The sequence below is a fragment of the Miscanthus floridulus genome, chromosome 7 (genome assembly GCF_019320115.1).
Source record: "Miscanthus floridulus cultivar M001 chromosome 7, ASM1932011v1, whole genome shotgun sequence".
In the NCBI taxonomy this organism is placed as follows: domain Eukaryota; kingdom Viridiplantae; phylum Streptophyta; class Magnoliopsida; order Poales; family Poaceae; genus Miscanthus; species Miscanthus floridulus.
Window position 1 is genome coordinate 48250400 of NC_089586.1, and position 15069 is coordinate 48265468.

The 15069-nt window shown below is 50.7% G+C and overlaps 2 protein-coding genes across 2 annotated transcripts; both read left to right on the forward strand.

Annotated features, from left to right (window-relative positions):
* Positions 1–2398: 2398 nt before the first annotated feature.
* On the forward strand, positions 2399–4073 carry LOC136463186 (UPF0481 protein At3g47200-like). The gene has a single exon (XM_066462203.1). It carries the CDS (start codon positions 2406–2408, stop codon positions 4071–4073), a length of 1668 nt encoding a protein of 555 aa, XP_066318300.1. The 5' UTR covers positions 2399–2405.
* A 520-nt stretch (positions 4074–4593) lies between these two features.
* On the forward strand, positions 4594–5163 carry LOC136465478 (BTB/POZ and MATH domain-containing protein 2-like). Its single transcript, XM_066464193.1, has one exon. It carries the CDS (start codon positions 4594–4596, stop codon positions 5161–5163), a length of 570 nt encoding a protein of 189 aa, XP_066320290.1.
* Positions 5164–15069: the final 9906 nt, after the last annotated feature.

The window sequence follows — 15069 nt, forward strand, 5'->3', positions numbered from 1 at the left end:
ATTCCGGAACAAGAAGTCCGCGGCTGGAGCTTCGCCCAGCAAGATCCACATCCATCTGTGCGGCATGTGCACGCTGGTACCAGCTGCGCTAGGGGTCTCCCTGCACAGGCTCGACATAAAAACGAGGAAAAGCCGGTGCATTTCATCCCTGGCATCTCCAACTCCAGGCCTAGCCATCAAGTGCCGGAGGAGCAGTTGAGCTCCAAGCCTACGTGTTCGCGGCCAAGGCCTGTCCCTTCTCCAGTGGGATTCATCAGGGAGGCGTTGCAGCACCAAAAGGCTGAGCTGAAGGAAAAAACACGCCAGGTTGCTTCGCTTATCCGGGGAAACTAGACAAAGAGAAAGGATGTGTGGATGAACAATCTAGAGCAGCGCTATAGTTGTCTGGACTGGACATCATCATAGGGAGATGGTTGATGCATATGACACAATATCGACTATATTAGTATATATGCTGCACGCGTGAGTCTTTAATTTAATTTGTTGAATGAATGTAAAATGAGCTAGTCTGTATCACTGTATGTAGGCGCACTGCATGCGTCTGCATACATGCGTGCACCTTGCCTGTCTTTGTGTCGAGTATGCCGAACCGGTCAACTAACTAGTATATATAGCATAATATTCTCCTGTGTGGTAGCATATGCCGAATTCACAAGATAGTACGACACATATGTCGACAAGTTGGAATGACTTTCCAATAAGAGGACAAAGCTTATGAGATGTACAAAAACATATGTCGACAAGATTAGGTTCAGCATTAGAAATAGTTATATAAAGTGTAGAGAAGATAAAATAATATGTCAGAAATATGGGAGCGCTCGCTGCAGCTACTTACAGCCTGCTGTTGCTGTTTTATCTGCAAAAATAAACTAGACTATATTGTAGGCATAACTACGATAAGCTAGCTGCAGCCACAGCCAAATAATTACAGTTGAGTGGGTTGATAGTTTGTAGCAACCAAGGACATCGAGAAAATGAGTCATCACAGAAGGACAATACAAGGACGGGTTGCAATGCTCGTGTTTAATTTAGTGTTAGCAGAGAGGGGATATGAAGAATACAAAAATGGTGTACTTGATCACAATCATTATCTTGCTATTCCGGATAAGTCACACAAGCTATAAGTATAAAAAGTTGGATACATAGAAAAATGAAGAACAATGCAAGGATCGTGTGATTATGGATTTTTTTATCAGTTCTACGAAAACAACAGAGAAATTAGTCACCGACAAGGAAATGCTGAATTTTTTTTTGGCTTTAACGTAACCGACAGGAAAATTTGTTTTCCCTTTGTGTCTGTTTTATTAAAACCTGAATAAAGAAATTAGTATTTTTTCTGTCAGTATGCCTATACCGACAGGAGTTTTTCTGTTTCCATTAGCGCCTGCTGCTACTTGTTGAACCATATTGTTGATCGGGAAAACCATGCTTCTGAGCTATAAAAGGGGAAAAACAAACAACAGAAAAGTAACTATGTGGAGCACACATCAAGACCTAACTACATGGATGTATGAATTTGTATGAATTGAGGAAAATCGAGATGTAGAGGGTGGAGAGGAAGAGAAGGAATCACAGTTCATTCAGTGGAGGAAGGGTGGGCTTGCCGGCGAAGATAAGAAGAGTCAGAGAGCTGGACCTGGATGACAACAATTGACAATAAAGAGAGCGACTTCTCTTGTATTTTTACGGTGGGCTGATGAGACGATTATTGTTATTTTTTGGTGTAAATGTTGAATACTTGTAAGTGTTCTAGGTCTAATCTAAAAATCTGTAAGCTGCTATTTTACACTGGTTTTTGATACAAAATCAGACTTTCAAACATAAAAGCTGGATTTACCTATCTAAAGAAATATGCCAGAGAAAGGGAAAACCTCTACCTCACCTAGGGGCAGGCGCAATGCAGTGCGTTTCCAGGTGTGGTCGCCATCTCCGTGAGATTGTCTCCGATAGATGACGCACACAAACTAAAAAAAAAAGGTAGCAGGAGACTCAAAATCAGCCTCCAACAGAGTATCTATATGGGAGACCTATTTTGAGTTGCATGAGAGGTACAATCCAAATATGAGGATCATCTCTTCTGGAAACCCATTTGCAGAAATCATTTTCTTTTGAGTCTTGATGTCGGAGAAGATGTCGAATAGGTTTTGAACCATTTAACTGTAGCGCTACCCAAACGTTGAATAGATCAAGAATTTTAGGTGTCGTTGGAGATAGTCTGAACGACTGAAGAAGCGAGCGACGCCTATTGTCACTTTGATGTTGCGAGAGCTCTTGTTTGGCTTCTCACGGCGACCTCCTGTGTAGTCGTGCTAAGGTAGACTCCAAGTAGCCAAGGTAAGCACTCAAGTCGTCACTGATGAACAGATACATTTGCGAGCTCCAGCAAATCACGGCAGCCTTACGCCATGGCAACCGAGACCGAGTCCTTCGTTACCGCCCCGTCAACGCCAGAGGCGGCGGCGGCGGTGGCTCCCATGCCGCCTACCGTGAAATCACCAGCCCAGCCGGCGGATAGATTGGAAATCGTGGTTGAGCGAAGGCTCCGCCAGCATGGAGAGGGCGAGAGCAGCAGGATGACCATCTTCCGTGTCCCCGCCCATGTCCGGGACGCCAGCAAGGAGCTGTACGAGCCACGGCTGGTGTCGGTCGGCCCCTACTACCGCGGCCGGGAGGCGCTGCGCGCGATGGAGCAGCACAAGTGGAGGTACATGCGCGAGCTGATGGGGCGGCCGCCGCAGCCGGCAGCCTCGCTGGGCGATTACGTCAGAGCAGTCCGCGACTTCGAGCAGAAGGCGCGGCGCTGCTACAGTGAGAGAACCAGCATCTTCGACGCCGCCGCCGCCCAGAGCGAACCGTCGAGCGGCGGGGAGATCGAAGAAGCGCAGTCCCCCGGTGGACCCGGCGGCCAGGACGGCTTCGCAGAGATGCTCATGCTTGACGGCTGCTTCATCCTCGAGTTCTTCGCCAAGTGGTTAAACCGTGAGCCGGACAAGCTCTGCGACGTCGCCTGGGGACTTCCTCTGCTGCACTCCGACCTGCTGCTGTTGGAGAACCAGATCCCCTTCTTCGTCCTCGAGGCGCTCTTCCACGTGGTGTCTCCTACGGCAACGAAGTTGGATCTCCTCAGGTTGATCCTTCACCGTCTGAAGTTCTCCTCCTACGAGCTGTCGACGGCCGAGGAGCTGGTCCAATCCGACATCCAGCACCTGCTGCATCTCTTCTACGAGGCCATCATGCCCAGGGACGATGAGACGGCGTCGGTCCAGGATTCGACCCCACCGTCGCTGCAGTACTTCGTCCAGCTGCGTCAGATGGGCGTCAGGTTGAAGAAGGCCGTGTCCACAAGGTTCGTTTTCATCCGCGACATGCCGCGAGTGCCGCACTGGATGAAGACGACCCTGCCGGCCACCCTTCTCCGCAAGGTGGGCGCCTGGTTCAGCAAGCTCTTGGCTACGATCCGACGCACGCCGCCGGCGTCGGCGCCGACTCTGGTGGTACCGTCCGTCACCCAGCTCCGCGAGGCCGGCGTCCGGTTCGAGAAGAAGGAGTCTCCTCGCCACATGTTCGACATCGCGTTCGACAGGGACAGCGGCGTCCTGGAGATGCCGCGAATGGAGGTGGACTACGCGAATGTGGTGCTGCTAGTGAACTTGGTCGCGTTCGAGCAGACCAGGGGCCTGCCAGGCGACGGCGACGCCAGCAGGCGGCTGTCGAGCTACGCGGCGCTGGTGGGCGCCCTGGTGAGGACAGGCAAGGACGTGGAGCACCTGCAGAAGCGCGGCATCGTCGAGAACCTCCTCGACGGCGACGACGACGCGGCCACAAAATTCTTCCAGCACCTGGGCGACTGCAGCACCTTGAACTACAAGAGCCATATGTTCGCTGGCATGTTCGAGGACCTGAGGCAGTTCTACCACTCGAGCTGGCGGAGGCACAAGGCCAAGTTCCTGCGTGACCACTGCGGCAGCCCGTGGGCGGTGATTGCGCTCGTCGTCGCCATTTCTGCGTTTTGCTTCGTGCTCTTCAAGTTGTCAACCACCATCTTCAGCCTTGCTCATCCTTGTCACTGCTAGTGCTGGACGTCACATATTATACTCAGAGAATTATTTATTTGGCACCAAAACAAATCAGTGTTTCGTATTTGGCACTCAAAAATTCGAACTTTCTTATCTAGCATCAAGTTGAAATTTCCTTTCGTAAATGGCACTGCCGTCCATTTAGGACCGTAACGGTGTAAGTGACTGATAAAATGACATAAATACCCTTGTTTTGCAGCAGAAATCCACGGTGCCAAATAGGGAAGTTCAAGTATTTTAGTATGGACGATATTGCCGGAGCTCTTGCGCAGCCCCGTGCCATCGCCCTGGCGACCCGACGCATAGACCCCGTACCAACGTCCCCGCATCGCCGCCCTACCGACTGAAGGAGGCAGGACGATGGCGTGTCGCTGCCCCCACGGGAGCGCCTAGCTCGCTTTGCCGCAACCTCGCTAGTGCCGCGCGCTGGTCATCGCGGTCTCCGCGTGCCGCTCGCCGCTGTCCGCGCGAGGTCTGCCGGCACCACAGCGCCTCACCATGCACCGGCGCCGCTGTCATGGCCCCACACGCGAGCTCCCAGCTCGCTGCCGACGTTACTTTCCAAGTTGCCGGCGAGTCATTCAGCGCTCACAGGTTTCTGCTTGCGGCCCGGTCGCGAGTCTTCAAAGCAGAGCTGTGGGGCGTCATGAAGGAGAGCACGGCCACAGGGGGCTGCATCCGGATTGATGACATGTTACCTCAGGTGTTCAAGGCCCTGCTCCATTTCATCTACACTGACTCGCTGCCACAGATGGAGAAACAAGAGGAGGCCGCGATGGCCCAGCATCTGCCGGAAGCGGCGGACAGGTATGACATGCAGAGGCTCAAGCTGATTTGTGAGGAGAAGCTATACAGGCACCTAGACGTCGGCATGGCCGCAACCACGTTGGTGTTGGCTGAACAGCAGTCCTGCCGTGGTCTCAAGCAGGCTTGCATTGAGTTTCTCAAATCTCCTGATGCACTGGAAGCAGTCATGGAAACTGATGGCTTTGAGCATCTGACTAAAAGCTGCCCTGTTCTCGTGAAGGAGTTGATGTCCGAGCTTTACCTGTTCAAGCAATGCAACAGAAGGAAATTGATGACATGAGCCTAAGATTTCATCAGTTGGTAATGACGATTGGGACTATCCTAGAAGAAATTAGTGGTTAAGCCCTTTGGAAACAATGAACAAAACGCAAAGCTACGCTTCAGCGACATGAACAGGTGGTCGTAGCTCACCTTCAGCACCGGCAGTACCAGATTCTTCACCTCATTGTCAGCCCACAAGTCGTTATTCAGGACTTCATCCCAGTGCTTCCAGCCGGTTGAAGCACCCAGGGCACTACCAGCTGCCTCTGCCGCCAATGGCAAGCCCTGACATTTCTTCGCGATCTTCTCACCGATCTCTACAAGTTCTTGGTCGACGTTGGCATCACTATTCGACAGTGCCCGTCGCTGGCATACACGCCAGCAGTCTTCATTTGACAAGCATTTGAGATGATACACCTTGGTGCTCACCATCCTAGTAACCTGGTTGCTCCTCGTCGTCATGGCAACCGTGCTCCTCGGAGCGCAGCGGCTCAGCAGGGCCGTCAGGCTGTTCCAGTGGCTGGGATTGTCATCCCACACGTCGTCGAGAACGATCAAGCACCTCATCCCCGCAAGGTGCTCGACTATGAGCTCATGAAGCGTGCTCAGCTCGCCGCACTCCGGGCGCGATCTGGTGACCGCCTCGACGATCTTGCGGGTCACGCTGACGACGTCAAACTCATAGGATGCCCAAATCCAGTGTGTCAGTTCGAAGCACGACTTCACAGCCTCCATGCCGCAGACGTGCTGCATTAGAGCTTTCTTGCCGACGCCGGCCATCCCGACGATGGGCACGACAGCATAGGTCCTCCCGCCGTCCGGCTCCCCGCGTACCAGCGCGGCGACCCTCTCGATGTCGCGCTGCCACCCGTGGAGGCGCTCGGGACGGGGAAGCGCGCTGCTTGGCACGAGCGGGCTCGCCGCTGGCCAGGGCGCGCCGTCGTCGGGCAGCCGGAGCTTCTTCCTGTCCGACGCGATCTCCTCGTACCTCGCCCAGATGCCGTCGATCTTGCGGCGGAGCCCCACCCCCCCCCCCCCCCCCCGCCCCGCGAGATGGGGCCAGCGCCGGCCGGCGAGCCCGCCCCACCGCCGCGTCCCCTGCCAGAAGCTCGGCCCGCCCCACTGCCGCGACCCCTGCTGGACCCGCTCGTCGATCTGCCACCATGGGGAGACCTCGGCTGAGGGACCGGCGCCTCTAGCTGAAGGAAGGGCGCCGTGATTTGCTGGGCGCCAGCAGCCGACGGCTCCTCCGCCCAATCCTCATCTCCTCCGGCTTCGATTTTGTTTTTTTTTCACAGGAAGAGAAGACTGACGGGGGAAGAAGGGACCGAGCAGGTGTGTGCGACTAAATTAAGAGGGCTATTTTGGTACTTATTAAAAAAAACTGACATGGTCAACGAAAGACAACAAACGGTTGGATAGCCAAAATGGACGGAAGTGCCATATACGGAAGGAATTTTCAAGTTGATGCTAGATAAGGAAGTTCAAAATTTTTAGTGCCAAATACAAAAGAGTGATTTGTTTTGATGCCAAATACAGAATTCTCCCTGTTATATTACGAAGAAAAGCGTTGATGTCGAGCTTATAGAAAAACGGGACTTCTCACCAGTGAACGGAGTTTTTAATAATAAATCTGGATCAATAAGGCCGATCTAGATTCTCGGAGAAAACATTTCAGATCCAGATTTTTTTAGAAACGTTTTGGATGACGAGCCAGAATCACTAAACTGTTTGGCTGCAGAATCCAAATCACCGTGGAATCACATTTTCACCGATTATTGTTCGTAGGCAGAAAAGTGATAATCACTCAGGAACCATTTCGAGTGGAAACGTTTGCTGATTCTCAGAAGAATCGGAGCCGATTCTATGTGCCAAATGCATCTTAAGTGCTTCATTTTTTATACGAAAAAAGAGTGCTTCGCTTCATTCCGCTTAATGAGAGCAACATTTTCCTCCGGAAAGGCAGAAACACTATCTCACACATTTTATCCGTTGACTGTGTTCATTTAACTACTAGCATTTTTTATCATTTGAGATAGGAATCCGACCAGTTTAAAATTGGAAGGTCTGTCTTGGTTTCAGTTTCTATTATTCCTAAGATAAGGAAGGCAACCACCGCCAAGAATTGACTCCATGATCAAGACGTGTCAGCTTTCTTTATTCATTAACTCTAAGTCTCTACTATGTTAGTACTAGTATGATCGAGGGAAATAAGAAAGCTAAGTTGAAGAAATTCACTAATATTGTGAGAAGTATAGTCAGTTGTATTGGGAGTGCTTATTCCTGAGCGCGCAGGATCTGCTCGCTCGGCATGCACACCGCATCCGCCGTCCGATGCGCGCTGCTGCTCTCCCCAGCCATTCGATTCGCCTAGGCCACGCCCACGCCCACGCCTGCTGGAGGCCACGCTCACGCCTGCGCCGCCAAAGGCCACAACACCACAGGAGACGGAGAAGATGCTACCCCACTTAGGCGACCGCACCACCGCTGCCACCAACCCTAACCCGGCGGCCTTAGAAGGAAGTTATTTCGGGGAGGGAGGCCGGCCAGGCGGTGGGGAGGCCGGCGGGTGGTTTAGGGGCCCTAGCGACGGTGGAGGCGGCTGGCCAGGTCGGGCCGGGGGCGTCATGGCCGGAGGTCGCCATGGCCAATGCAGGAGGGGGGAGGGGAAGAAGGAGGTCGTCGCGGGCGGTAGGGTCTCGCCAGAGCTTCGCGGCCGCGGCCGCGCGGGGCGGTGGGCGGTGGGAGGTGGTGGAGGCGGGGCATTCATGCGGCCAGCGGCGAGATAGCCGCGACGAGGGGTGGCGGGGGAGGAGGCGCCGAGAAGGGGGAAGAAGGCTAGGTAGGGAGAACAAGAAGAATAGTAGGCAAGGCGGGGAGAAGGCGTGCGGGCAGATTTTTATCCGCCTGCGCACGCGGCCTTTAGTAAGGCCCCAGTTATATATGTACCTGAACAAATCATTCAAGTACATAGTCATTAGCGCCAGAACAGAATAAGTAGTAAGCACCAGAACACACTAAAATGTATGAAACTACATATATACAAATATTTCAAGAGGTTATACATGCATGGAATATGTACATAATAAAGTCACAAAAACCATGTACTCATGTCCTTGGGATTTCATTTAACCCTAATCTTCAGTCGTATGGCTATTAGGTATTAATTCTTTAGGGTCATAGTGGTACACGCCTTTCGGATTTATGACCTCATCCATAAGAAATCCTGCTGAATTGCTTTGATATGGTCACATCGCATAACCTTTTGCTTCCTCCATTCAATCATCAATTCAAATAAAAGGAAAAGTATGAATATATATATATATATATATATATATATATATATATATATATATATATATATATATATATATATATATATATATATATATATATATATATATATATATATATGATTATATATATCAATACAATGGTAATAAATAAATTCTGTATATTTTTCCGTACTTTGAGGATCTCTTCACTTATTCTCCTTGAGTACTCCACGAGGAACTCGTAGACGTAGTATCCACATAAGTTATTCCCCGATCCCTGCTATAGACACTACTTTACAAGAAAAAGATTCATCATCAACCAATGAAGCATGGTAATAATGAATTGAACTAAATAAAGATGCGGTGACCTAGCTAGTACTTACTGGGTATTGCACTACATTCAGAGGCACTTTCCATTGACCATAATGGCGTTTCTCGACAAACCTTTTCCAAGCACTGCCCAACAAAATAAATAAATGAAGTTATATCAACAAAATGGCATAAGAGAGTATACAGTGTGCGAGACCGAAATTATCACCGGAGAATATCTATCATTTCTTGGTAATCTTTTCGGGGTTTTGTCGCTGAGTCAAAGATCTTTACAGTGAGCATATCGATGATCAACAGTATACAGTGATAGCTACATGTTTATACGCAGGCAAAACTCATTAACTAAAGTCAACATGGAGTAAGCAAAATAAAATGGGCAAAATACATTAACACTCACTTGAAGTTGTAAGGAAAGAGTATCAGTGTCTTGTTATGTTGGTTATCTAAGAACTTAAACATATTATTCTCCACTTGAGGTCGCCATCTATCATATGGAGTAACAATGTCCTTGAATGTGCGATCGGATTCATAAAACCAACATCATTTAACCCTTTTCTCGTTAGTTTTAGCATCTCATATCTGCATTTATATAGTACAAAAGAATATATATAGTGTGAGGAAAACTATATATAGACAACGAACTAACATGCAAGTTACTTCAATTGTTGAAAAAATCACTTACAGACACCAGCAGCTGATGAGAGATTTGTCGAGAGCATCCTAGTTTAATAGTTGGTGTAATTCATTGAACTTAATACGTAAAATGTCATAGCCACTTGTGGGGGGTATAACCCCGGATACCCACGGCAAACCACATGGGCTGCGCCCTCAGGGGCGGCCCAGCCCACAAGACGAAGCCTTGCGGGGCACGACTCTAGTCGGCGCCTTCCGCAAGACATCTAGAAGATATCCTAAAGATGAGGAAGCCGTCCGAGCTCCTCCGCAACTACATTCGACGCTTTTCTAAGATGAGGAATTCTATTCCAAACATCACGGAAGCTGAGGTCATCACCGCCTTCACCCAAGGACTCCACCATCGCGAGCTTCGCTCCAAGTTCAACTGCAAGCCGCCCACAGGCATTGGCGAGATGATCACTACTGCCAACCAGTACGCTGACGCCGAGGAAGCCGAGGTGTGCTTCAATGAGGATGCGGGCACTCATCGCCCACCTCGCCGCTACGACGACTGCCCTGACGACCGATGCCACAACGACCGCCACTTCGATGACCGTAGTTACCATCGTGATAGCGGCCATGATCGAACAGAAGGACCCAAGCCTGGCCAAAATCGTCGCCGCTAGCCAGACCACATCGTCGCCGCCGTCAGTCAACCTTGCGCCAAGTGCAACTACGACGAGCAGTACCAAAAGATCCTCGATGGCCCGTGCCCGCTTCATAAGAGGGTCAAACACAAGATGAAGAACTACCTCGGCTTGGCTAAGGAGTTTCAGGACAAAAAGCTGGAAGACAACGTCAACGATAGAGCCAGAGGCCGCCGACCACCTAGGGGCAACAACAATGCCTTCTAGGACCACGACAAGGTGGTCGCCACCATCTTCGGGGGCCTCGCCTCAACAGAAAGCAGAAGAGAACGGAAGTTCGCCACACGGCGGGTGCTCTCCGTTACCACGGAAGACGCCAGCACCAACCCCAGTTATCGCCCATGGTACGAGGTACCCATCACCTTCAGCAGGGCTGACCAGTGGGTGGACATCCCCTACATAGGGTGTTTCCCCCTCGTCCTCGACGCAACCGTCCAGAAGGTGCTTTTTAGAAAGGTGCTTGTTGACGGTGGGAGCGCTCTGAATCTCCTCTTCGCTGGAGCCCTCAAGGAGCTGGGCCTTGGGTTATCAGATCTCACACCCTCCGACTCCTCCTTTTGGGGTGTGGTACCTGGCAGGGCCTCCAAACCACTTGGAGAGATCACCCTACCAGTACAGTTCGGCATGGCAAGCAACTATCGTGTCGAACACATCAACTTCTATGTCGCCGACTTCAACACCGCCTACCACGCCATACTTGGTTGGCCAGCTCTGGCCAAGTTCATGGCTGTACCGCACTACGCATATCTGGTGCTGAAGATGCCTTCGCCTGCAGGAGTTCTAGCCCTATGGGCCAACCTCTCCATCGCCTACGCCTGTGAGACAGAGAGTCTCGCTCTCACCGAAGCCACCGACCTCTCCATCCAGATGGCCAGCGTGGTCACCGAAGCCAAGACGTTGCCCGCCGACGACATGGAGATCCCAGAGCTGGAGCCCCCCCGTGCCTCCGCCAAGTCCAAGGAAATAAAGGAGGTCGGCCTCGGCCTCGACGACCCCTCCAAGACCGTGAAGATTGGGGCTCACCTTGACCCCAAATAGGAAAGCACGCTCGTCTCCTTCCTACATGCCAACACCGTCGTGTTTGCTTAGAAACCTGTAGACATGCCGGGGGTACCACGGGAGAAGATCGATCACTCCTTAAATGTCTGGCCGATCGCCAAACCGATCAAGCCAAAACTCCGCCGATTCGCACCAGATAAGAATGAGGCTATTAGGATAGAAATAAAATGACTCTTAGTTGCTAGATTTATAAAAGAAGTGTATCATCCTGAGTGGTTAGCAAACCCTGTTCTTGTTAAAAAAAAGAATAAAGAATGGAGAATGTGCATTGATTACACTGATCTTAACAAACACTGCCCTAAAGACCCCTTTGGTTTGCCTCGGATAGACAAGGTTGTAGACTCCACCGCCGGCTGTGAATGGCATCGAACCCAACCCTGACAAGGTCTCCGCCATCACCAACATGAAATGGCCAACATGCGTCAAGGATATTCAGAAACTTACAGGCTACATGGCTGCTTTAAGCAGCTTCATATCGCGCCTCGGCAAAAAAGGGCTACCGTTCTTCAAACTCCTCAAGGCCTCCGAGCGCTTTTCTTGGTCAGAAGAGGTAGATACAGCTTTCGAGCAGCTCAAGGTGTTCCTAACAAAGCCTCCGATCATGATAGCGCCACGGCTAGACGAAACTCTCCTGATCTACATCGCCGCTACTTCCCGCGTCGTCAGCACAGCTATCGTGGTCGAATGCGAGGAGGCTGGGCATGCCTATTAGGTGCAACGTCCGGTATACTTCATTAGCGAGGTCCTTAATGAGCCCAAAACTCGTTATCCTCAGGTCCAAAAGCTGCTATACGCCATCTTGATTACATCGCGTAAGCTCCGCCACTACTTCGAGTATTACAAGATCACCGTGGTCACCGAGTTCCCTCTGGGGGACATCCTCCGTAACAAAGAAGCCAATGGCCGTATCATCAAGTGGGCTATCGAGCTCGCCACTTACTCAATTGAATTTAGAAGCAGGCCTACGATCAAGTCTCAGGCGCTTGCTGATTTCATCGTTGAGTGGACCGAGATCCAAGAGCCCATCGCCGCCACCTGCCCCAAGCACTGGGTGATGTACTTCGACGGCGCCCTTAACATCAACGGTGCTGGTGCGGGCATTATGTTCATTACGCCGACCAAGGATAAGCTCCGATACGTTCTCCGGATACACTTTCTGGCCTCCAACAACACCGCCGAATATGAAGCATGTCTCCACGAACACCGTATAACCGTTGAGCTCGGCGTCAAACGCCTCATGGTATACGGGGACTCCACGCTGGTCATCAACCAGCTTAACAAAGATTGGTCTTGCTCTAGCGAGAAGATGGATGCATATTGCGCCGAAATCAGGAAACTTGAAGGAAAATTCTATGGCATCGAGTACCACCACGTGGTACACGACCAAAATCAGCTCGCCGACCATTTATCCAAGTTGGGCTCTTCTCGTGCCGCGATCCCGCTGGGGGTCTTCATTCAAGATCTCCTGGCGCCGTCCATTAAGGAAGATAAGGAAGTTTAGGAAGTTCCCCCCGCCGAGCAGCTAGTACTATCGGTACCTTCGCCGGCCGCCGATTGGAGGGAACAATTCATCAAGTACCTCACCAGCGCTGAAGTACCCACCAACAAGACTAAAACCGAACGCCTAATTCATCGTAGCAAGCATTACATGCTGGTAGACGACAATTTGATGAGGAAAAGTGCCAAGGAAGGGATATTGCAGAAATGCATCACCCAAGAAGAGGGAGTGAAGCTACTTCTCGAAATTCACTCTAGTACCTGCGATAATGACGCGGCCTTGAGAACACTAGTTGGTAAGGCCTTCTGAGCTGGTTTCTACTGGCCCACAGCCATCTCTGATGCAGAAGACCTCGTACGACGTTGTGAAGGGTGCTAATTTTTTGCCAAGCAAATACACGTGCCGGCACAAGAGCTGCAAACCATCCCAGCTTCCTGGCCCTTCGCATGCTTGGGACTAGATATGATTGGGCCTTTCAAGCCAGCGTCAGGTGGTTTCTGGTACGTATACGTCGCCATTGATAAGTTCTCCAAGTGGAATGAGTATAAACCGCTTGTCTTGGCTACTACAAAAAAAAGCAGTCGAGCTCTTCGAAGATATCATCCATAGATTCGGTCTCCCGAATAGCATCATCACTGACCTCAGAACTATATTTACTGGCCATCACTTTTGGGACTTCTACGAAGACCGTTTCATCTCCATCAAATACATCTCCATTGCTCATCCTAGAGCCAATGGCCAGGTCGAACGGGCAAACATCATGATCCTTAATGCCCTCAAAAAGAGACTATATCAGAAAGAAGAAAAGCACCCGGGCAGATGGCTCAAGGAGCTACTAGCTGTAGTCTGAGGACTGCGTACTCAAGCTAGTCGCAGCACCGGTGTGTCTCCATACTTCTTGGTCTATGGCTCAGAAGCCATACTACCAGCGGACATTGCCTTCCGAGCACCTAGGGTGGAAAACTATGATGAAGAGCAGGCCACAGCTGTTTGGATAGAGGACGTCGACAGGGCTAAGGAAGAATGCCTAATCACCTACGTCCGCATAGCCAAATATCTAGAATGCTTGCGGAGGTACTACAACCGCAACGTCAAAGGTCGTTCATTTGCTGTCGGCGACCTCATTCTCCATAGAAAACAAAAAACTGAAGGGATGCACAAGCTCTCCTCCCCTTGGGATGGGCCTTACATCATCAAAGAGGTCACACAACTAGGGTCTTATCGCCTATGTGACTTAGAAGGAATCGATGTTCTCAACTCGTGGCACATCGAGCACCTCATACGTTTCTATCCTTGAAACACCCAGATATGTACTCTCCACATATGTACTCTCCACTTTATGATGAACAAAGTTTTGGTCTCCATAAATTGTCTCCACTTTTTCTCCATTATGGTCTAATCTCCACTTGTGGTCGTCGAGCTCCATGCTACTCCATTGCGAACTCCAATGCGAAATCGCCACAAATGCGCCGACCACGTTTCTCCAAATCTCCAACGTTATCGCCGAATGGTTTTCTCTAATCTCATCGAATAGGTCTATATCATTGGCCAGCTTCTTCGCGGCGTCCTCCACCTCATCCTCCAGCTGATGGGTCTTCACATTGCTCAGTCCTTTGGCGAACCTGCCCCCTATCGACTGAAGGTTGATGGTTTGGTTGTGGGACCGGACAACCGCAAGGACATGAGTAGAGACAGACACAATGGCATCGCGGTTGAAGCTCTTGAAGTTCTCCCACGCTGCCTTGCACCTCTGGATGATGGTGTCCGAACGTTGCTGCCTATCGTCGAGCTGAGTAGCCGGTTCTAGGTCGACGCAGTCGAGCACCGATTTAATTGCGGCGACTACAGCGTCGAAGTTGTCCCTCTGGGTCCGGGCATCCTTTTCTAGCACATCGAACTGTGCCTTAACCCTCTAACGATAATCTATGGGCATTACAAGAATCTATTAAGCCAAGATATTACTCAAGCAATAGCTCCAACCAAGGAGTACTCACCATTCAGCTCCTCGGCTAGTTTGTCTGCTCGCCCTGACTCTTTCGCCTTCTCCTCTCGGAGCTGTTCAATGGTCTGGCATAGTTGGCCAAGCTGCATATCTTGCTCTACAAGCACAACATTCATCACCAACAATATGGTAATTCAACTATGCAAAGTACTTTCAGGTGGCCGCCATACCTGTTTTCTGCTCGGAAATGATTCTGAGTTGCTCGGACTTCTGTGCTAGTTGCATGGAAGCACTTGCCAGCTGCTTGGATTGGACCCCCTTCTGGTATTCCAGGTCACGCACGTTTGACTCAGCTAGGTCTTGCTTGTGTCGGGCCCTCTGGATGTTTCTCTCCATAAGGTTCATCGCCTCTTTAAGTTTTTCGTTCTCCTCGACGAGGGGCTCCATCCTTTTTATCAGCTAATGCCGCTGCTCGGCTGTCTGGGTTATCCCCTGCAAA

Excerpts from the sequence above, each read along its gene's own strand:
- LOC136463186 (XM_066462203.1), top strand. The coding sequence starts at position 2,406 with ATGGCAACCGAGACCGAGTCCTTCGTTACCGCCCCGTCAACGCCAGAG.
- LOC136465478 (XM_066464193.1), top strand. The coding sequence starts at position 4,594 with ATGGCCCCACACGCGAGCTCCCAGCTCGCTGCCGACGTTACTTTCCAA.